This window comes from Oncorhynchus clarkii, chromosome 28 (genome assembly GCF_045791955.1).
Source record: "Oncorhynchus clarkii lewisi isolate Uvic-CL-2024 chromosome 28, UVic_Ocla_1.0, whole genome shotgun sequence".
In the NCBI taxonomy this organism is placed as follows: Eukaryota; Metazoa; Chordata; class Actinopteri; order Salmoniformes; family Salmonidae; genus Oncorhynchus; species Oncorhynchus clarkii.
The window spans coordinates 27,916,007-27,940,169 of NC_092174.1; the positions used below are offsets into that span (position 1 = coordinate 27,916,007).

Genomic DNA, 24,163 nt, shown 5'->3' on the forward strand with positions numbered 1-24,163 from the left:
CCACTTGTTTTACACCAACTCACTTAACCACCCATGTGTTGCACCAGTTCTGCTGCACCATGGTACAGTCAGTTAATCCCTACAAGGTCTCAGGTGCCATTATTTCAACTATGTGATCTTATTCAGCAGCTACACAGCCTAGGCCTGAGGCGTCATGAATGATGAGTCCTAACTCACCTGACTGATCCAGGGAATTAAAGAACCACCGTGGGTGAAGACAGTAGGTTTTTGAGTGGTTTTGCAGCCTTTACCATTCACAAAGCTGGTAACCCCCCTGGATGTACCACCTACCATCTTTACCCTGACAGTTCAGGTGCCCACCTGAGTAACCCTGGGGAGACACGAAGACCAGGGTGGAGGAGATGGAAAGATGCAAGTAGCCACATTGAAAATAATCTGAAGTATGTCTGATGCTACAGCATACATGAATCACACAAAAATGTACTGTACATTGTTAATAGTTGAGATAATAACATCTAGAATGTTTGACTAAAACAATTTCAAACTTTGCTTACATTTGTATATGATCGCGTGTGTCTCTATTATGTTAACACTGTCTACCATTCCTTATTCAGCTGCATGTCTATGAAAGTGACTCAGGTTAGTCACTCTTCCCAATGACACAGTGGTGATATCTCTAAAAAAGTTTACAGACCTATTTTTATTAGAAACAGTTTGCACTATACTGTATGTCTAAGCAAATCATGAGGTCCTTGTGTGGCTCTTTCTTACCCACAGAAGACGATTATAATTTCAGTCAGGATGGCAGATAATCTTTTCCACTATGATGGACTGCTCATAGCCTTCCTTTGTCTTTATGTCATGCTCTACCAGGATCAGTCTGTACATGTGCAACCAGGATCAGTCTGTACATGCTCTACCAGGATCAGTCTGTACATGTGCAACCTGGATCAGTCTGTACATGCTCTACCAGGATCAGTCTGTACATGCTCTACCAGGATCAGTCTGTACATGTGCAACCTGGATCAGAACAGATGAGAAAGACATCCAGAAATCATATTGTATTTTGAATTAAAGTGAATGTTTCTACACTGAACATAAATGTAAAGTGTTGGTCCCATATTTCTTGAGCTGAAATGAAAGATCCCAGAAAAGTTCCATATGTACAAAAAGCTTATTTCTATAAAATGTGCCTACATCCCTGTTAGTGAGCATTTCTCCTTTGCCAAGATAAACCATCCAGGTGTGGCATATCAATAAGTTGATTGAACAACATGATCAGTACACAGGTGCACCTGGTGCTGGGGACAATAAAAGGCCACTCTAAAATGTGCAGTTTTGTCACACAACACAATGCCACAGATGTTTTGAGGGAGTGTGCAATTGGCATGCTGAATGCAGGAATGTCCATCAGAGCTGTTGCCAGATAAATTAATGTAAATTTTTCTACTATAAGCTGCCCTCCAATGTCGTTTTAGAGAATTTGGCAGTACGTCCAATCAGCCTCATAACCGCAGACCATGTGTAACCACGTCAGGCCAGGACCTCCACATCCCACTTCTTCACCTGCGGAATCGTCTGAGACCAGCCACCCGGACAGCTGATGAACCTGGGGGTTTTCACAACCAAACAATTTCTGCACAAACCTCCAGAAACCGTCTCAGGGAAGCTCATCTGCCTGCTCGTCATCCTCAACAGGGTCTTGACCTAACTGCATTTTGACGTCGTAGCTGACTTCTGTGGGTAAATGCTCAACTTCGATGGCTGCTGGAGAAGTGTGCTCTTCACGGATGAATCCCCATTTCAACTGTACCGGGCAGACAGCGTGTATGGCGTTGTGTGGGCGAGTGGTTTGATGATGTCAATGTTGTGAACAGTGTCCCATCGTGGCCGTGGGGTTATGTTATGGGCAGGCATAAGCTACAGACAATGAACACAATTACATTTTATCGATGGCAATTTGAATGCACAGGGATACCGTGACGAGATCCTGAGGCCCATTGTTGTGCCATTCATCCACCGCCGTCACCTCATGTTTCAGCATGATAATGCAGAGGCCTGTGTCGCAAGGATCTGTTCACAATTCCTGGAAGCTGAACATGTCCCAGTTCTCCCATGCCCTGCATATTCACCAGACATGTCACCGATTGAGCATGTTTGGGATGCTCTGGATCGACTTGTACGGCAGCGTGTTCCAGTTCCTGCCAATATCCAGCAACTTTGTACCGACATTGAAGAGGAGTGGGACACCATTCCACAGTCCACAGTCAATAGCCTGATCAACTCTATGCGAAGGAGATGTCGCACTGTATGAGGCAATAGTAACACCAGATACTGACTGGTTTCTTGATCCAGGACCCTACCTTTTTTTTAAATGTATCTGCGACCAACAGATGCATATCTGTATTCCCAGTCATGTGAAAACCATAGATAGGACCTAATGAATTTATTTCAATTGACTGATTTCCTTATATACAGTGCCTTGCGAAAGTATTCGGCCCCCTTGAACTTTGCGACCTTTTGCCATATTTCAGGCTTCAAACATAAAGATATAAAACTGTATTTTTTTGTGAAGAATCAACAACAAGTGGGACACAATCATGAAGTGGAACGACATTTATTGGATATTTCAAACTTTTTTAACAAATCAAAAACTGAAAAATTGGGCGTGCAAAATTATTCAGCCCCCTTAAGTTAATACTTTGTAGCGCCACCTTTTGCTGCGATTACAGCTGTAAGTCGCTTGGGGTATGTCTCTATCAGTTTTGCACATCGAGAGACTGACATTTTTTCCCATTCCTCCTTGCAAAACAGCTCGAGCTCAGTGAGGTTGGATGGAGAGCATTTGTGAACAGCAGTTTTCAGTTCTTTCCACAGATTCTCGATTGGATTCAGGTCTGGACTTTGACTTGGCCATTCTAAAACCTGGATATGTTTATTTTTGAACCATTCCATTGTAGATTTTGCTTTATGTTTTGGATCATTGTCTTGTTGGAAGACAAATCTCCGTCCCAGTCTCAGGTCTTTTGCAGACTCCATCAGGTTTTCTTCCAGAATGGTCCTGTATTTGGCTCCATCCATCTTCCCATCAATTTTAACCATCTTCCCTGTCCCTGCTGAAGAAAAGCAGGCCAAAACCATGATGCTGCCACCACCATGTTTGACAGTGGGGATGGTGTGTTCAGCTGTGTTGCTTTTACGCCAAACATAACGTTTTGCATTGTTGCCAAAAAGTTCAATTTTGGTTTCATCTGACCAGAGCACCTTCTTCCACATGTTTGGTGTGTCTCCCAGGTGGCTTGTGGCAAACTTTAAACAACACTTTTTATGGATATCTTTAAGAAATGGCTTTCTTCTTGCCACTCTTCCATAAAGGTCAGATTTGTGCAATATACGACTGATTGTTGTCCTATGGACAGAGTCTCCCACCTCAGCTGTAGATCTCTGCAGTTCATCCAGAGTGATCATGGGCCTCTTGGCTGCATCTCTGATCAGTCTTCTCCTTGTATGAGCTGAAAGTTTAGAGGGACGGCCAGGTCTTGGTAGATTTGCAGTGGTCTGATACTCCTTCCATTTCAATATTATCACTTGCACAGTGCTCCTTGGGATGTTTAAAGCTTGGGAAATCTTTTTGTATCCAAATCCGGCTTTAAACTTCTTCACAACAGTATCTCGGACCTGCCTGGTGTGTTCCTTGTTCTTCATGATGCTCTCTGCGCTTTTAACGGACCTCTGAGACTATCACAGTGCAGGTGCATTTATACGGAGACTTGATTACACACAGGTGGATTGTATTTATCATCATTAGTCATTTAGGTCAACATTGGATCATTCAGAGATCCTCACTGAACTTCTGGAGAGAGTTTGCTGCACTGAAAGTAAAAAAATTCTTTTTTTTTTTTCAGTTTTTGATTTGTTAAAAAAGTTTGAAATATCCAATAAATGTCGTTCCACTTCATGATTGTGTCCCACTTGTTGTTGATTCTTCACAAAAAAAATACAGGTTTATATCTTTATGTTTGAAGCCTGAAATGTGGCAAAAGGTCGCAAAGTTCAAGGGGGCCGAATACTTTCGCAAGGCACTGTACAATCTTTGAAATTGTTGGATGTTACATTTATATTTTTGTTCAGTGTAGCTAACTGTCTTGTTGCTTTTCCCCCTTTGACGTGCGAGCCTATAGCCTTACAGTGCCACATCCTGGCTGAGGTACAGAAAGAGTATCAGTGTTAGTGTTTCTTGTGCTGTGGCCTTGAGATTGGTGGGTATGCAAGAGTGTTCCTTCGGTAACATTAGGAGAACAATATGAAAACAGTCTTTGGAAGGGTTTCATATACCACCAGGATATATATGGGTGTTCAATCTGTTTGGGATTACTCCTCGGATGCCTAGTATGTTACTATATTTGATATAAATCCTACAGCCAATTTAATGGCATGTTGCATGCTGGACTCACGTAATGCAGTGTGCATCTGTCATGACCCAGTTATCCGTGATGAGCCTAAGTCCGCAGGTGGGGAAGAACGACTCAAGAGAAACTTAAGAATAAGTGGCAAACCCAAACATGGCTGTAAACAGTAACATGCTGTCGTCATCGGCAGATCTATTGTAAGAAATATCTTGGTTTCCGAGGCAAAAACCCTGTGCTATCCTGGAGCATTAGTACAGGACATTACAAGGCTGTTTCCGATCATTCTTCGACAAATGCCGGGACCTGATGCTGTCGTGGTCCATGTGGGGTCAAACGGCATCAGGAGGGCTAGCTCAAAACTTCTGTAAACACACCAGCCAGCTGGTCTGCGCATGCTCTGAGGACGCGGCTAGGGATGCCGTCTGGGTCGGCAGCCTTGCGAGGGTTGACACGTTGACTGCGGTGAAGGAGAGCCGCAGCCAACGGGGGGTTTTGGTAGCGGGCCGTGTCAGTGGCACTGTATTGTCCTCGAAGCGAGCATAGAAGTTGTTTAGTTTGTCTGGGAGCAAGACATCGTTGTCCGCGACAGGGCTGATTTTCTTTTTGTAATCCGTGATTGACTGTAGACCCTGCCACATACGTCTCGTGTCTGAGCCGTAGAATTGCAACTCCACTTTGTCTCTATACTGACGCTTAGCTTGTTTGATTGCCTTGCGGAAGGAATAGCTACACTGTTTGTATTCAGTCATGTTTCCGGTAGCCTTGCCATGATTAAAAGCAGTGGTACGCACTTTCAGTTTTGCGTGAATGCTACCATCAATCCACGGTTTCTTGTTGGGGAAGGTTTTAATTGTCACCGTGGGTACAAAATCACTGATGCACTTGCTAATAAACTCGCTCACCGCTTGCCGGAACATATCCCAGTCCACGTGATCGAAGCAATCTTGAAGCGGGGAATCAGATTGATCGGACCAGCGTTGAACAGATCTGAGCACGGGCGTTTTCTATTTTAGTTTCTGTCTATAGGCTGGGAGCAACAAAATGGAGTTGTGGTCAGATTTGCTGAAAGGAGGGCGAGGGAGGTCTTTGTATGCGTCACGGAAGTTAGAGTAGCAATGATCCAGAATTTTGCCAGCCTGGGTTGCGCATTCGATATGCTAAAATCCCCAGCTACAATAAATGCAGCCTCATGATACGTGGTTTCCAGTTTACATAGAGTCCAATAAAGTTTTTTCAGGGCCATCGAGGTGTCTGCTTGGGGGGGATATACAAAACTGTGATTATAATCGAATAGAATTTTCTTGGTAGATAATGCGGTCGGCATTTGATTGTAAGGAATTCTAGGTCAGGTGAACAAAATTACTTGAGTTCCTGTATGTTGCTATGATCACACCACGACTCGTTAATCATAAGGCATACACCCCTGCCCTTCTTACCAGAGAGACGTTTGTTTCTGTCGGCGCAATGCGCGAAGCAACCGGGTGGCTGTACTGATTCTGATACCATATCCTGAGTGAGCCATGTTTTTGTGAAACGGAGAATGTTATAATCTCGGATGTCTCTCTGGAAGGCAACCCTTGCTCGAATTGCGTCTACCTTATTGTCAAGAGACTGGACATTGGTGAGTAATATACTCGGGAGCGGTGAGCGATGTGCCCGTCTACGGAGCCTGACCAGAAGACCGATCCATCTGCCCCTTCTGCAGCGCCTACTGGGATCCGATCCATTGTCCTGGGTGGTGGTCCAAACAGAGGATCCGCTTCGGGAAACTCGTAAAGTTGGTTAGTTGACCTTCCTCTTATATCCAGTAGCTCTTCCCGTCTGTATGTAATAAGACTTAAGATTTCCTGGGGTAACAGTGTAAGAAATAATACATAAAAAAAACAATATACTACATAGTTTTCTAAGAACGTGAAGAGAGGTGACCATCTCTGTCGGCACCAGAGATGACTGATGATTGGCTGGGAGCAATTGATGATAAAAAGATTGTGGGGGCGGTCTTGTTAGACTTCAGTGCGGCTTTTAAAATCGTTCATAGTCTGCTGCTGAAATAACATATGAGCTATGTCTTTACTCCCCCTGTTATATTGTGGATAAAGAGTTAGTTGTCTAACAGAACACAGAGGGTGTTCTTTAATGGAAGCCTCTCCAACATAATCCAGGTAGAATCAGGAATTCCCCAGGGCAGCTGGGGCCACCGGCTTTAGGTTAAGCCAGAGTTTCTATGTATGCAGACGACTCAACGCTATACACGTCAGCTACTACAGCGACTGAAATGACTGCAACATTTAGCAAAGAGCTCCAGTTAGTTTCAGAATGGGTGGCAAGGAATAAGTTAGTCCTAAATATTTCAAAACTAAAAGCATTGTATTTGGGACAAATCATTCACTATACCCTAAACCTCAACTTAATCTTGCAATGAATATTGTGGAAATTGAGCAAGTTGAGGTGACTAAACTGCTTGAAGTAACCCTGGATTGTAAACGGTCATAGTCAAAACTTGTTAATACAACAGTAGCTAAAATGGGGAGAAGTCTGTCCATAATAAAGCATTGCCCTGCCTTTTTAACAATACTATCAACAAGGCAGGTCCTACTGATATAGAATTTTGTAATCAATGTTCATAAATATCAATTATCCTTATAGGTCTGCAACCCAGAGTGTGTAAAGTTCTGATTTAAATGAAACAGACAGAATTCCCAGCTCACAATTAGTCAAATCCAAGTTTATTCGCGAGAGCTCTGCTGTGCATATACAAAGACGTTCCTTTTATACATTCTTCCTTATCTACACACACACTTGCATACTAACATTAGGATTCTATCTTTTTCTCCTGAAGTCTCACCACAGTTTATTACCACTCAGCTGACAGTCCCCCCCCCCCCCCCCCCCCCCCGAAACCTGGAGGGGCTCTCCCTGTCCTATCTCCCCAGAGTTATAGCCGGGTCGGTTCAAACATAGGTTAAGGAACCTCTTTGTTTTCTTTCGGCACACACATACATTTCTCTGTCCCCAGTCCAACCTAGTTGGACATATGTTTATCAGCTTTAATTACTCCTTGTCTATGCGACATAACCTCTAATCCCTAATGGTTAAGTTTCCGGGTAGAATTATTTAATAATTTATCTTCATCTTTTATAAATTATTTTAACACCTACAGGCCCTAGTTTTGTCGCACCTGGACTACTGTTCAGTTGTCTGGTCAAGTGCTACAAAGAGGGACTTAGGAAAATTACAATTGTCTCAGAACAGGGCAGCACGGCTGGCCCTTGAATGTGCACGTAGAGGTAACATTAATAATATCCATGTAAATCTCTCATGGCTCAAAGTGGAGAACAGATTGACTTCATCGCTACTTGTTTTTGTAAGAAGTGAATGCAAACTGAATGCATCGAGCCGTCTGTTTAAACTACTAGCACACAGCCCGGACAGCCATTGATACCCCACAAGACATGCCACCAGAGGTCTCTTAAACAATCCCCAAGTCCAGAACAGACTATGGAAGGTGCACAGTGCTACATAGAGCCATGACGACATGGAACTCTATTCCACATCAGGTAACTGATGCAATCAAATTTAAACAGACAAAAATACACCTTATGGTGCAGCGGGTACTGAGGATTGACACACACAGGTACCGACACACGCATATGCACACAAAGGCTAGCACATGCACTCTACACGCACATACATTGTAATATTGTTGTATGGTGGTATTGCACATTTTGTATTGTAGATATGTAGTGGTGTAATAATGTTATATGATGTAATGTTTTATATTTTGTTTTATGTGTAAGTGCCTTAATGTGTTTGGACCCCAGGAAGAGTAGCTGCTGCTGCTGCCAAATACAAACATCATTTTTAATACCAAGATAATCTACAAAACAGATGGTTACTGGGTCCAAACATGTTAATAAACCAGGATGGAATGGAAACTATGAATCATGCCTATCACCACCCGCTGTGCTCTCATCGGAGAAGTTACAAATCAAAAAACAGGCAGGTCACTAACCAGCCTTTCAGGTCATTAAGGTACTTATAGGTCAGAAGGTCAATATCTGTTATAATTAGTTCATGACTGGGGACAGTCTGTTTACAGTGCCATCCTTTTTATTGTAAAACAGTTGTAATCATTTCTAAATACCACAATCAATTAAAGTTTATCATTATGCGGTAATGTTATTACTAAGACAGACTGGAATTTCCAGTCTTACCTGCCATGAGTAGCAGGGCAAATAAAATACAATTGTAATGGCAGATCTCCTCTTCATCTGAAGAGGAGTAAGGATCGGACCAAGATGCAGCGTGGTAAGTGTCCATAATGTTTTTAATAAAGACAAATGAACACTCTAACAAAAAAAACGATAACGTGAAATCTACAACAAAAAACAAAAAAAACAGTACCATGTGGAGACAAACACACACATGGAAACAAACACACACAAACCAACAGTGAAACCCAGGCTACCTAAGTATGATTCTCAATCAGAGACAACTAACGACACCTGCCTCTGATTGAGAACCATACTAGGCCGAATCAGAAACCAAACATAGAAAAACAAACATAGACTGCCCACCCCAACTCACGCCCTGACCATACTAAATAAAGACAAAACAAAGGAAATAAAGGTCAGAACGTGACCAACTTTTTATTGGTCACATACAAATGGTTAGCAGATGTTATTGTGAGTGTAGCGAAATGCTTGTGCTTCTAGTTCCGACAGTACAGGAATATCTAATAAGTAATCTAAGAATTCCACAACAACTCCCTAATACACACAAATCTAAGTAAAGGGATGGAATAAGAATATGTACATATAAATACAAGGATGGGCCATGACCGACAGGATGCAATAGGTGGTATAAAATACAGTATATACATCTGAGATGAGTAGTGCAAGATATGTAAACATCATTATTAAAGTGGAATTATTATAGTGACTAGTGATCCAATGATTTCAAGTCTGTATGTAGGCAGCAGCCTCTTTGTGTTAGTGATGGCTGTTAATACAGTCTGATGGCCTTGCGATAGAAGCTGTTTTTCAGTCTCTCGGTCCCAGCTTTCATGCACCTGTACTGACCTCGCCTTCTGGATGATAGCAGGGTGAACAAGCAGTGGCTCGGGTGGTTGTTGTCCTTGATTATCTTTTTGGCCTTCCTGTGACATTGGGTGGTGTAGGTATCCTGGAGGGCAGGTAGTTTGCCCCCGGTGAAGCAGTGTGCAGACCGCTCCACCCTCTGGAAAGCCCTGTGGTTGTGGGCGGTGCAGTTGCTGTACCAGGCGGGGATACAGCCCGACATGTTGCTCTCAATTGTGTATCTGTAGAAGTTTGTGGGGTTTTGGTGACTAACCAAATTTCTTCAGCCTCCTGAGGTTTCAGTTTTAGTTACAATACAGACTGGCAGTAAGTGGTCTTTCAAAAAGAGCATCACACAAATAGATTTTGCTTTAGGTAGAGACACTCCACTATTCCGTATTTTATGAGCTAAAAATCCATGTTTTGTAAATCACATAGGATTCTAACATTTCAGTTAGTCTTTTTTTCACTTTTTAAAACATTTGTATTTTTATTTTACCTTTATTTAACTAGGCAAGTCAGTTAAGAACAAATTCTTATTTTCAATGACGGCCTAGAAACAGTGGGTTAACTGCCTTGTTCAGGGGCAGAACGACAAATTTTTACCTTGTCAGCTCGCGGATTCTGTTACATTTTCTGTTACATCTTTTTGAATGAACAGTTTAAAAATATAGTTCTAATGCCTAATCACCTGCAGTGACTTCTACTACCAAAACAAGAGTCAGTTCCATCAGTCAAGGGTATAATGTCTGAGCTCATAGACCATTATATACCCACAACAACCTCTAATCACCAGGCCTTTTTATTTTTATTTAACCTTTATTTAACTAGGCAAGTCAGTTAAGAACAAATTCTTATTTACAATGATGGCCTAGGAACAGTGGGTTGTCTGGGAACTGCCTTGTTCAGGGGCCGAATTACAGATTTTTACCTTGGCAGCTCAGGAATTCAATCTAGCAACCTTTCGGTTACTGGCCCAATGCGCTAACCACTAGGCTACCTGCCACCCCTGGCTGGGATGAGACCATCCACTCTCCAGCTGCTTGTCAGTTTCTGACAGGTGGCATCACATTGAAGACTGATTGGCATCATACAGTAATTTTCTAACTGTAATAATAATTGCCATGTGGGCATTTAAGACAATGGTCATTTAAGGTCCATTGGCATTGCCTTATGGACAATTTTAAGGGGGTCTTCTAAGAACTTATCTGGTTAAATAAATAAATGAGTTAATGAATGAATAGAAACTAACTGTACTTTCATTTTTAACTAACTAACTGATAATTTTTTGTTTGTAAAATGCCACTTTACAGCAGTAACGTATTGTGGAGTGGCACCTTTCCACTCCACGCCAGATGGTGGCAGTGTATGCACGTGTCATTACCTATTTCGTGTTGTCACTAAGGAAGTGCGAAGCAGCCGGCGTTTGTATTTCAAACATGGCGCAGCCCGGTTCAATACTCGTGCGATTCAGAGCGTTGTGTAACCTTGGGAAATCTTTGGATACAGGGAACACAATTGGACAAAATTACAATCGGGTCCGGTGGTACAAGACAAAAGCCAAGAGCAATCAGGATACTGCAGCGTCAGCGGGCCAGACAAGACGGGGTGAGTGAGAAATGCTGTTGAATTGAGTTGACTGGTGCTAGGTCCAAGCCGGAGAAAAGCACCTTGAGACATACGTTCAGAAGTAATCGTCATTAAAAGCTAGCTAGCTTACTGACCGAAAAGTTGCTTACATTGCCATTAGCTAGTTATCTACATGTCTCTATTTCAAGTTGTATGACAATGATATCTTGCTAAGTTGTCAAGATAGCTAGCTGAGTAATTGACCTCCGTCTTTCATCATTCATATCAGGTAGTGAGCTGCTGAAAGAGTTCCCTGAACCGAAGAGCCTGCTGTTTACCACCATATCCCGGTCGCTTGGGGTGTCTGACCTCTCCCAACACATCCAGTACCATTGCACAGAGGATGGGGGTCTCAAGGTCAGAGAGACAAGGCATTAGGTGGACTATTGCAACCACAGGAGGCTGGTGAGGGGAGGACGGCTCATAATAATGGCTGGAATGGAACATGGAAATTCAGAGTGCCGCAGCGGTCTAAGGCACTGCGTCTCAATGTTAAAGGCGTCACTACAGACATCCTGTTTCGAATCCAGGCTGTATCACAACCGGCCGTGATTGGGAGTCCCATAGGGTGGCACACAATTGGCCCAGTGTTGTCTGGGTTTGGCCTGTGTAGGCCATCATTGTAAATAAGAATTTGTTCTTAACTGACTTGCCGAGTTAAATAAAGGTTACATTTAAAAATATATATATTTTTAAGTGTTTGATGTGATTGATACCGTTCCAGCTGTTACCATGAGCAGGTCCTCCGCAATTAAGGTGCCACCAGCCACCTGTGATTGCAACACATCTTGTTTGACAGATGATGCCTTTTCCCAAACAAAGTCCATTGTCTAAGAATTGTTTCACTGTTGCTATACGTGTCTGTTTTCAGAGAGCCACTGTCACACTCCTCTGGCCCAGCAAGATGGAGGTGGAGGGCTTTGCTCGCAAGAAGATTGATGCTGAACGATACGCTGCTGCTGCTGCCTGTCACAAGCTGAGGGTAAGAGAAAAGCCCTGCCCTTAAATAATTACAGCAGGACCTGTCTCACTTTGTCTTTCACTTCTTTCTCTCCCTCTCATCGCTGCAGGAGATGGGTGTGCTGGGTCCAGACAATCAGGTGGCCAGGAGGAGTGTGGGACGAGGGCGAGGACCGCCACTGTCAGCCTTACAGGACCTGGAGGAGTGTCGGTGGACAGATGTCCATGTGCCTAGAAGAGACCTCCAGAATGGATCCTTGGAACCTCGCATACAATCAAGGTATTACAATCCTCCTGTTACTATGGATCCTACTCATTACCACTGTATTATGGCTTATACTTTGCTGATTTTGCAGGGGACCTGATTAACTTTTTAGTTGATGGTTTGGTTTATTGTGCTGCACATGTCAGTGTATACAGGGCACCTGAGGAGAATTCTGAGCTCTCCCAGGCTCTTTCCATGTTCGTAAATCCTAAAGCTCTGCTGACCAGGGTCATCCAGGTGGCCACGTCCTCCAACAGATTCAGGGTCAGTAACTGTCTCTGTCTCCTATAGGTCCAACATGCGCCATAATGCAGCCTGTCATAGCACTTGTTATAAGCTATCATACAACCTGTCTAAAGCTAAGTCACTTATCTCTGAACTGTCACTCACTCTCCCGTTCTCCTCTACAGGAACTGGTACAGTACAAGACGGTGGGCGGTAAGATGAAGAGATGTGAGCTGACCATGCGATGGCCAGAGGAGATTACGTTTGTGGCCTCGGCTCTTCGCAGAGTTGAGGCAGAGAGGAGAGCTGCTGCACTGGCCTGTCTCAAACTGAAGGTGAGGACCACAGATGAAAGAGCACAGAGAATTAATCATGCATTTGTTTATAATATGTCTGTTAGATTCTGTTTTCAAACATGCATTCCCATACCAGGGTTGTGTTCATTAAGGCATGGAAAGGAACGTTTATGATAAAACATTTTGCAAAGGAATACAACTATAGGTGTCTTATTGCATCCATTTTGTTCCGTTTGGTGCTCAATGCTCAACTTTGTCTATACTCTCTCCAGGAAATGGAGCTGCTAGATGAGGACAACCAACCTCTGACCCATGCTAAGTACCACAAGGAGGAGATGCGTGAGGCGGGGCAGAGAGACAGAGAGCCCTGCCATCTGGAGATACCCGAGTACTTGGAGCATAGCACCAGAGAATACCTCACACAGGTTGGTTATCCTGCATCATCAACACTGGAAAATCAGGCTGTGTAGCTAACGACATTGGCCAGGAATTTACTTCATTGCCTCTGTTTGTGCTCATGTCTTGAATTGTCCAGTATCCAGTGGCGACAGAGATGCAGAAGCTGTGGGAGGAGGAGGAGGAGAGAAGCCAGCAAAGGTTGAACCAGCAGGACGAAGAGGAGGAAGAGGACCTCGTCACAGACGCCATCACAGGCAGGCCATACCGGCCCCTCTCTACCCAGGAGGCCGAGCAGCTGAGCTCCGACCTACAGGAGGAGTGGGAGAGGGCAGGGCCTGGCCTGGGGGTGGAGCTCCCAGTCGACTCCCACCGGGAACGCGTTGTGTCAGCGGTGGAGTCCTCCAGGGTCATCGTGGTTGCTGGGGAGACGGGATGTGGCAAGACAACGCGTATCCCGCGCTTCCTTCTGGAGGGGCGTGTGCGGGGCGGGGAGGGAGCGGAGTGTAACATCTTGGTCACCCAGCCTCGGAGGATTAGCGCTGTGTCAGTGGCTCACCGTGTTGCCCACGAGATGGGCCCCGCCCTCAAACGCTCTGTAGGGTATCAGGTGAGTTACAGGGAGCATGCTGTTTATAATTAGATCAAATGCTGTTGTCACCAGAATCACAGACTAACTAACCATTAGGGCCGGTACAATACCATTATTGCAATACTCGTTAGTATCCTGGCAAGGAAACAAAACATGAATTGGATTTAACCTCTAGGAAAATGGCCCTGATGTTGGAAACACAACATTATGTTGTCATTCAGTCACATGTATTTATTTTACAAGCTGTAGCACACAATATTTTACAGACAGCAAGATTTTAAAAGACCGAAGAGTTCGGTTTGCTTCGTGTTTACGTTTTTGCCATCAACATTTTTTTTGCGATACTGGTATCGTCCCGCCCTACTAACATTTGAGCTGTCACTCCCTCTACTGTAGGTCAACTTCTCTCGTTCATTGGACATTTGCGCTGTCAATCACTCTCCCATGACCCCCCCCCACCCTCTAGGTGCGTCTGGAGAGCCGTCCCCCGGAGCACAGCGGTGGGGCCCTTCTCTTCCTGACGGTGGGGGTGTTACTGAGGAAGCTGCAGGGTAACGCCTCCCTGAGGGGGGTTAGCCATGTGGTGGTGGATGAGGTCCACGAGAGGGACGTCAATACGGACCTGCTGCTGGCCCTACTGCGACCCGCCCTAAGGGACAACCCCAACCTCCGCGTCGTGCTGATGAGCGCCACAGGGGATAACCAGAGGCTGGCCCAGTACTTCGGGGACTGCCCCGTGGTCAGTGTTCCCGGGTTCATGCACCCTGTCAGGGATCGGTACCTGGAGGAGGTCCTTAGGGAGATGGGGAGACCACCGCCACCCCCGGCAAGGACAGACCTGCAGGGACGGGTGAGTAAGGTGATAACTGCTGAGGGGTGGACGTTAGTAGTTTTCAATAATTGACGGCGCTTGTACATTCCTGCCTGTTTTCTTTCATATGTACACTACCGTTCAAAAATTTGGGGTCACTTAGAAATGTCCTTTTTTTTTTTGTCCATTGAAATAACATAAAATTGATCATAAATACAATGTAGACATTGTTAATGTTGTAAATAACTATTGTAGCTGGAAACGGCAGATTGTTAATGGGATATCTACATAGGTGTACAGAAGCCCATTATCAGCAACCATCACTCCTGTGTTCCAATGGCACGTTGTGTTAGCTAATCCAAGTTTATTATTTTAAAAGGCTAATTGATCATTAGAAAACCCTTTTGCAATTATGTTAGCACAGCTGAAAACTGTTGTCCTGATTTTAAAGACGCAATAAAACTTGCCTCCTTTAGAGTAGTTGAGTATCTGGAGCATCACATGTGGGTTCTATTACAGGCTCAAAATGGCCAGAAACAAAGAACTTCCTTCTGAAACTCGTCAATCTATTCCATGCGAGAAATTGCCAAGAAACTGAAGAAGCTGGCTCTAACCAGAATAGAAAGTGGGAGTCCCCGGTGCACAACTGAGTAAGAGGACACAAGTCCTCACAAGTCCTCAACTGGCAGCTTCATTAAATAGTACCCACCAAACACCAGTCTCAAAGTGAAGAGGCGATTCTGGGATGCTGGCCTTCTAGGCAGAGTTCCTCTGTCCAGTGTCTGTTCTTTTGCCCATCTTAATCTTTTATTTTTATTGGCCAGTCTGAGATATGGCTTTTTCTTTGCAACTCTGTCTAGAAGGCCAGCATCCCGGAGTCACCTTTTCACTGTTGACGTTGAGACTGGTGTTTTGCGGGTACTATTTAATTAAGCTGCCAGCTGAGGACTTGAGGTGTCTGTTTCTCAAATTAGACACTAATATACTTGTCCTCTTACTCAGTTGTACCCCGGGGCCTCCCACTCCTCTTTCTATTCTGGTTAGAGCCAGTTTGCGCTGTTCTGTGAAGGGAGTAGTACACAGCGTTGTACGAGATCTTCAGTTTCTTTGCAATTTCTCGCATGGAATAGATTGACGAGTTTCAGAAGAAAGTTCTTTGTTTCTGGCCGTTTTGAGCCTGTAATCGAACCCACAAATGCTGATGCTCCAGATACTCAACTAGTCTAAAGGAGGCTAGTTTTATTGCTTCGTTAAATCAGAACAACAGTTGTCAGCTGTGCTAACATAATTGCAAAAAGGTTTTCTGATGATCAATTAGCCTTTTAAAATGATACACTTGGATTAACTAAATCTGCCGTTTCCTTTCAATAACGAGGACATTTCTAAGCGACCCCAAACTTTTGAACGGTAGTGTATATGTTTGTTCATAAATTGACTGTGTTTCTATGTTTTTTAGGAGAAGGATGATGCCACGCCAGACCTGGACTTAGTAGCTAATGTGATAGAGCACATCCACAGACAGGGAGAGCCAGGTAACCAACAGTTCAACACTCCCCTAGTTTTACTCTTTGTTCCCCTTGTCTCTCCATGTCTGTTAAGCTAAGGTCTGATCCAACTGATGGTTGATAAATTCATTGATGATTTCTCTTACAGGTGCAGTGCTGTGTTTCCTACCAGGTTGGCAGGACATTAAGGCCGTCCAGAAGAGACTAGAGGAGAAGCCAACTTTCCAGTCTGGCTCTCAAATGATCCTACCATGTAAGGACTGGATAAGGGGTCTGTCTTTGGTTTCTGTCCTGCTGCCCATTCACAACATGCTACCTGTATTATTCCTGGTCAGATCACATTGTGACATAGTAAGGAAAGAATTCTGAACCTAATTAAAATGTAGTGCACAAGGAACGGTCTTGAGACTGGATTATAATAAAGTAATGTCTCTACTCCTCCTCTGTCTGTCCAGTACACTCAAGTATGTCAGTGTTAGCAATTTGTTATTCTTCAATAAACAAACTCCAAAGCAAATCAGGGGGAGAAAAATAGGTTTATTTAGAGAGGATAAATCAAGATGTAATGCTGGGAGGTAGATGTTCAGTCTCCCCTGTTCTCAGCTTTTCCCCACTGAACGAAGGAACAGGATGCCATTTCCCCCCACCACCCTAGCCTGGGGTTAACCAATCAGAAGTCCTTGCAGTACAACTTGGCCAATGGCCAAATAACAAGTATCCTGCCCCCGACTCAATGTAGAGGACATAGTACACGCAGCTCTGAGTTCAGGAGTGACATTCCAGAGATTCTAAACCGCTGTTGAACTGAGACCCAACTCCTATTTACAAATCCCTATTAACCATTAGTACTATATTTAGTTTGGTACTCTCGTCCTCGCATCCTCTCAAACTCTGTTTATTTATCTTCAAAATATTCTTATATTAGTGACCCCATGTTCTCTCTGTCCAGTACACTCAAGTATGTCGGTGGGTGACCAGCAGACCGTGTTCCAGCGCCCTCCTGAGGGCCGGAGGAAGATCGTCCTGGCCACCAACATCGCTGAGACCTCTATCACCATCGACGACATTGTTCACGTAGTAAACGCGGGCTCTCAGAAGGAGCAGAACTATGACACACGGACCAAGGTAGGTGACGGTCACTTCTGGCACAGTGAATAGATGATATAGCCATTAATGCAGAAACGGTATCTTAAAGCACCTCAATAGTGCTCTCCTAAAAAAATCCCTGTTCCCAATTTTTTAAGATTGTGTATGGAAAACATTCCTAGTACTTACAGGAGCCGCCAAGCTGGGGTTCGCAAATCCAACTGGTGATGGACTATAATATACTAGTGTGGTGTTGCAAACCTCTGTCTTGCTGGTCCCCAGGTGTCATGTCTAGACACAGTCTGGATCTCGCGCTCCAACGTCACTCAGCGTAGAGGGAGGGCGGGGCGATGCCAGCCCGGACATGCCTACCACCTGTTCCCACGGCAACGCCTGGAATCAATGACGACCTTCCCTGTGCCTGAGATCCTACGCACCCCTCTGGAGAGCCTGGTGGTACAGGCCAAGATCCACAGCCCCCACTGCAAGGTGAAGGAATTTGACAGAGGAACGATGTAGTGGTGTAAGAGCCAGTCAGTGTAATTGTGAGGTCTCTGCATGTAGTCACACATTGATGTTCCCTTGGTGGGTCTCTCCAGGCAGTGGATTTCTTATCGCAGGTGTTGGACAGCCCAGAGCGAGAGGCTGTGACCGATGCTGTTCGCAACCTGCAAGAGATTGGTGAGACTCTCTAATGATCTGTCCTCACATGATGAAAAACATTTTCATCCAGATTGTTTCAGTTGGGATTTAGCAAATCATTCAAAAGGCCAAGTATAAGTGTGTGTGTGTTACTGGTGTTTTTACTGGTGTTTTGTTCTTAGTACTCCTCTCCCCTCCCTCTCCCTAGGTGTTCTGGACAAGACAGAGGCCCTGACTCCCCTGGGGGAGAGAGTTGCCTGTCTGTCCTGTGACCCGCGCCTGGGGAAGGTGCTGGTGCTTGCTGCTCTGTTCCGCTGTGTCCTGCCCCTGCTGTCAGTCACAGCCTGTCTCACCAGAGACCCTTTCCACAACAGCATGCAGAACAGAGCCCTGGTCTCTAAGGTCAGACACTGACTTAGTCCACGTCCACTTGGGCAGTTTTAATTATAGATCCATAACAACCTGCAAAGTTCACATTTCTATTGCAGTGTAAATGTCTGCTGGTCATTTCAGCATTTACCTGTTATTTATGATCTAAGTTAGTCTTTTATTTTGAATTACACTAGTTGATTTTCTGTCACATTTTATCAATATTTTCTTCCCCTCCATCTCTCTCCCTCTCTCTTTCTACTTCCTTCCCTCCAGGCTAAGGAAGACCTGGGAGGTTCAAGCTACAGTGATTACCTGGTGTTCAGTCGAGCCGTGTTGGGCTGGAGGAGTGTTCAGCAAGAGAGGGACAGAGAGACCAGACAGGACTACTTGAACAGATACACACTGTCTGGAGCCGGCCTGCGCTTCATCAATGGTGAGAGAGCCATTGGGTAAACTCCTGGTTGTCGGGTTTTTCCTTACCTTGTGACCTGACCAGGTAACACTCCGTGCCCTCGTCATTGGTTCAGTCAGTTCTCCGGCTGACCCAGGTTGTTGTGTCTCCCATAGATATTCATATTCCATATATTTTCATACGTTTTTATTAATCATTGATGTCTTGTGTGTTCCAGGTCTGACTTCCCAGTTCAGTGAGAACCTCCTTGAGGCTGGGCTGGTGGAGCGTTCAGCTGACTGCCAGAGATCCTCCTCCCTCTACAACCAACACAGCCACCAGGACGAGCTGGTCAAGGCTGTGCTGCTGGCCGGACTCTACCCCAACCTCATACAGGTACACATCTAAATCTCAAACAGAAGAATGACTGTCTGCGGGTTCCTATAGCTTAAACTTTGCACTCAGTATCCTGACTCACTTGTTATGTTTCTGTGCCTCAGGTGAAAAGGGGAGCAGTGACCAAAGGTCGCTTCCGCCCCAACAGCCTGTCCTTCCGTACGCAGAGTGGCCCAGTGCTCCTACACCGCTCCTCCGTCAACAGGTGTGTGTTAAGCGCTGCATGGTCAATCTGACGTCTGCAGTGGCCGTGCAACGTTTACGGTGTTACGGCCTCTGCAGAAGTCAGGGCGTTCACACTTCTTGCGCTTTGTGGAGCAGAGCTGTTGTGAAGGAAGTTGTCAAGGAAGTGAGTTTGTGTTTATACAGGACCTCCCGCCCCCACCTACCATCAACCAAACATGTTAATGCGGAGCTATATCAAATCAAGTTTGATTGGTCACATTCACGTGGTTAGCAGATGTTAATGCGAGTGTAGCGAAATGCTTGTGCTTCTAGTTCCGACAATGCAGTAATAACCAACGAGTAATCTAACCTAACAATTTCACAACAGCTACCTTATACACACAAGTGTAAAGGGATGAAGAATATGTACATAAAGATATATGAATGAGTGATGGTACAGAACGGCATCGGCAAGATGCAGTAGATGGTATCGAGTACAGTATATACATATGAGATGAGTAATGTAGTGTATGTAAACATTATATTAAGTAGCATAGTTTAAAGTGACTAGTGATACATGTATGGCAGCAGCCACTCAATGTTAGTGGTGGCTGTTTAACAGTCTGATGGCCTTGAGATAGAAGCTGTTTTTCAGTCTCTCGGTCCCAGCTTTGATGCACCTGTACTGACCTCGCCTTCTGGATGATAGTGGGGTGAACAGGCAGTGGCTCGGGTGGTTGTTGTCCTTGATGATCTTTATGGCCTTCCTGTGACATCGGGTGGTGTAGGTGTCCTGGTGTTCTGGAGGGCAGGTAGTTACGGAGCCCTCTGCATTGTTATAAAATTTGAGTGGCACACGGCGATGCAGTACGGAGCTCATTTTGACCTCTGCATGCCCCCGGAGCCTCCGCAATTGCATCACATGGAGTCTCCTACCACATTTTCGCATCAAGCATAAATTGGCTCTTAGTGTGTGTGTATTTTACGATTAGAGGTCGACCGATTAATCGGAATGGCCGATTTTAATTAGGGCCGATTTCAAGTTTTCATAATCTTGCAACCTTACAGTTAACTAGTCCAACGCAATAACGACCTACCTCTCTCTCGTTGTACTCCACAAGGAGAAGCGAATGCAGTAAGCCAAGGTAAGTTGCTAGCTAGCATTAAACTTATCTTACAAAAAACAATCAATCATAATCACTAGTTAACTACACATGGTTGATGATATTACTAGATATTATCTAGCGTGTCCTGTGTTGCATATAATCTGACTGAGCATACAAGTATCTAAGTATCTGACTGAGCGGTGGTAGGCAGAGGCAGACGCGTAAACATTCATTCAAACAGCACTTTAGTGCGTTTTGCCAGCAGCTCTTCGTTGTGCGTCAAGCATTGCGCTGTTTATGACTTCAAGCCTATCAACTCCCAGATGAGGCTGGTGTAACCGAAGTGAAATGGCTAGCTAGTTAGCGTGCGCTCTGAGCCTTCTAGTAGTTGTTCCCCTTGCTCTGCATGGGTAACGTTGCTTCGATGGTGGCTGTTGTCATTGTGTTGCTGGTTCGAGCCCAGGTAGGAGCGTGGAGAGGGACAGAAGCTATACTGTTGCACTGGCAATACTGAAGTGCCTATAAGAACATCTAATAGTCAAAGGTTAATGAAATACAAATGGTGTAAAGGGGAATAGTCCTATAATTCCTATTAATAAATACAACCTAAAACTTCTTACCTGGGAATATTGAAGACTCATGTTAAAAGGAACCACCAGCTTTCATATGTTCTCATGTTCTGAGCAAGGAACTGAAACGTTAGCTTTCTTACATAGCACATATTGCACTTTTACTTTCTTCTCCAACACTTTGTTTTTGCATTATTTAAACCAAATTCAAATCAAATTTATTTATATAGCCCTTCGTACATCAGCTGGTATCTCAAAGTGCTGTACAGAAACCCAGCCTAAAAACCCAAGCAGCAAGCAATGCAGGTGTTGAAGATGTTTCAGCGATGAACATGTTTCACTATTTACTTGAGGCTAAATTGATTTTATTGATGTATAATATTAGGTTAAAATAAGTGTTCATTCAGTATTGTTGTAATTGTCATTATTACAAATACATTTTAAAAAATCTGCCGATTTAATCGGTATCGGCTTTTTTGGTCCTCCAATTATCGGTATTGGCGTTGAAAAATCATAGTCGGTCGACCTCTAGTTACGATGTGATTGATCTGTGTCTGGGCATGTACTTTTGGTCATGTAGTGTATGTGGACACCTACTCATCGCACATATCATTCCAAAATCATGGGCATTAATATGGAGTTGGTCCACCCTTTGCTGCTATAACAGCCTCCACTCTTCTGGGAAGGCTTTCCACTAGATGTTGGAACATTTCTGCAGGGATTTGCTTCCATTCAGTCTCAAGACCATTAGTGAGGTCAGCACTGATGTTTTGTGATTAGGCCTGGCTCGCAGTCGGTATTCCAATTCATCCCAAAAGGTGTTCGTTGAGGTCAGGGCTCTGTGCAGGCCAGTCAAGTTCTTCCACACCAATCTCGACAAACCATTTCTGTATGGAGCTCACTTTGTGCACAGGGGCATTGTCATGCTAAAACAGGAAAGGGCCTTCCCCAAACTGTTGCCACAAAATTGGATTCACAGAGTTGCCTAGAATGTCATTGTATGCTGTAACTTTAAGTTTTCCCTTCACTGGAACTAAGAGGCCAAGCCCGAACCATGACAACAGCACCAGACCATTATTCCTCCTCCACCAAACTTTACAGTTGGCACTATGCATTCGGGTAGGTAGTGTTCTCCTGGCATCCCCCAAACCTAGTCGTCTGTTGGACTGCCAGATGCTGAAGCGTGATTCATTACTCCAGAGAACGCGTGTCCAGTGGTGGCGAGCTTTACACCACTCCAGCCGACGCTTGGCATTGCTCATAGTGATCTTAGCCTTGTGTGCGGCTGCTCGGCCATGGAAACCCATTTCACGAAGCTCCCAACGAACAGTTATTGTACTGACGTTGCATCCGGAGGCAGTTTGGAACTCGGTAGTGAGTGTTGCAACCGAGGACAGACCATTTTATACGCACTTCAGCACTCGGCAGTCCGGTTCTGTTAGCTTGTGTGGCCTACCACTTTGCGGCTGAGCCGTTGTTGCTCCTAGACATTTCCACTTCACAATAACAGCAGTTACAGTTGAGCGGTGCTGATCTAGAAGGGCAGACATTTGACCAACGGACTTGTTGTAAAGGTGCCATCCTACCAGTGCCAATGCCATTCTACTGCCAATTGCATGGCTGTGTGCTCGATTTTATACACCTGTCAGCAATGGGTGTGGCTGAAATAGCCGAATCCACTAATTTGAAGGGTGTCCACATACTTTTGTGTATGTATAGTGGGTGTTCTCATATATTCGCCTATATTTTATGGTGTGTGTGTGTGTGTGTGTGTGTGTGTGTGTGTGTGTGCTTATTAAGAACCCATTCTTGTCTTATTCCAGGGGAAAGGAGCAGTTCCCCAGTCGCTGGCTGACCTTCTTCAGTGCAATCAAGTCCAACGGTAACGTCTTCATCAGAGACTCCTCAGCAGCCCACCCCCTCGCCCTACTGCTGCTCACCGACTGTGACATCACTGAGAGAGGTATAATTCAATTCAGCACCATTTTATGAATCCTAGAGTGGCATTAAACTGCTGGTACTGTAGAGATATCACCATTCACCAACTAATGCACGTCGACTTGCGCTGACGCTACAGATATGTCGTTGAGGGCCTCACTAGCTTTATCGATACCAATGACTATTGAGTGGAATTGTTATAAAGGATGCTAGAATCCAGTCAAATAGTGGAAAAGGGATATTTCCTTGTTTCCTCTCTTTAACACTCTCCTGCCTCTCTCAGTGAATGGTGACCGTGTGGAGGTGGCGTTCCCGGGGCGGTCGCTGGTACGCTGTGAGCTGTCTGTCCAAACATGGGAGCTGCTGTGGGAGCTACGCTCCTCCATCCAGACCATGCTGTACCGCAACCTCCGCCCACACAGCTCAGCCAATTACATCACACAGGATGGCAAGCTCATCTCGCTATTGGTGGAGCTGCTGAACAATACTGAGTCCAATACAGACCCCCAGCCAAACGGTGGCCACAGTGACTCTGAGGTAGACTGATTCACTCGCATTGGAATAAAGGAATGTCAAAGCACTGTGGATGGAGTACTGCTTTGTGACCTGAAAAAACTCTGTGGATGGAGTACTGCTTTGTGACCTGAAAAAACTCTGTGGATGGAGTACTGCTTTGTGACCTGAAAAAACTCTGGCCGTAGCAAGAGTCCATAGATTTTTCTGGTCAGGAAAAAAGTACCAAAGCAAAATGCTCGGGGCACGGTCTGCTGACAAATCTGAGAAGACATGTAATATCGGTTAACTGTACAATACTATCCATAGTTCACTACCCATTCTAAATGTCCTCTCTCCGCACCTGAGATACACAGAGAAATAATGAGAAAATGTTTGGAAATATAGATGAATGGGAACACTGAGTTTACAATGGAGTTCAGGAAAATACATCATGCCCTGAAGGTTTGACTTAAACTATATTTCAAGAGCCCCATTTAAATAGGAGTGAACTCATGGTACTGTAAATACTACTGTGATTGCTCTCTATATGGGAGGAAATCCATTTGTTTGACTAGATTATGGACTCAAGTATATTTGTTTTTTGAAAAGCAGAAGTTGAATGAATCTGACTGTTAATGAGTGTCTAGTGACCTGTGCACTACAACGAGACGGTGTCAAGATGACAGCGAGACGGTGTCAAGATGACAAAAATAATGATTACATGAATGTATTGTTAACCATTATTTTTTATTTAAATATGGTCTGTTGAAATATAAAGATGTTAAACAATGTTACTGGTTGCAATTTTCTTCTCTGTACTGTGATCGTGTCTGAAGTTAAATGTATTATTCATCTTTGGGCTGTAAGGTGAAGCCA

At 44.5% G+C, this 24,163-nt stretch overlaps 1 protein-coding gene across 1 annotated transcript; it reads left to right on the forward strand.

The window, feature by feature from the left end:
• Nucleotides 1-10,866: 10,866 nt before the first annotated feature.
• LOC139387129 (DEAH (Asp-Glu-Ala-His) box helicase 30) lies at nucleotides 10,867-24,079 on the forward strand. Its single transcript, XM_071133150.1, has 20 exons — nucleotides 10,867-11,056; nucleotides 11,307-11,434; nucleotides 11,949-12,059; nucleotides 12,148-12,317; nucleotides 12,449-12,566; nucleotides 12,713-12,862; nucleotides 13,096-13,248; nucleotides 13,359-13,829; nucleotides 14,278-14,661; nucleotides 16,079-16,154; nucleotides 16,276-16,380; nucleotides 17,077-17,252; nucleotides 17,496-17,702; nucleotides 17,813-17,894; nucleotides 18,064-18,257; nucleotides 18,501-18,660; nucleotides 18,857-19,014; nucleotides 19,119-19,219; nucleotides 22,678-22,817; nucleotides 23,076-24,079. The coding sequence occupies exons 1-20, from the start codon at nucleotides 10,888-10,890 to the stop codon at nucleotides 23,336-23,338; spliced, it is 3,516 nt and encodes a 1,171-aa protein (XP_070989251.1). The 5' UTR covers nucleotides 10,867-10,887; the 3' UTR covers nucleotides 23,339-24,079.
• The last annotated feature ends 84 nt before the right edge of the window (nucleotides 24,080-24,163 follow it).

Excerpts from the sequence above, each read along its gene's own strand:
- LOC139387129 (XM_071133150.1), top strand. The coding sequence starts at position 10,888 with ATGGCGCAGCCCGGTTCAATACTCGTGCGATTCAGAGCGTTGTGTAAC. Across the intron at positions 14,662-16,078 it reads GGACAGACCTGCAGGGACGG|GAGAAGGATGATGCCACGCC; the intron begins GTGAGTAAGGTG and ends TATGTTTTTTAG. Across the intron at positions 16,155-16,275 it reads CCACAGACAGGGAGAGCCAG|GTGCAGTGCTGTGTTTCCTA; the intron begins GTAACCAACAGT and ends TTTCTCTTACAG.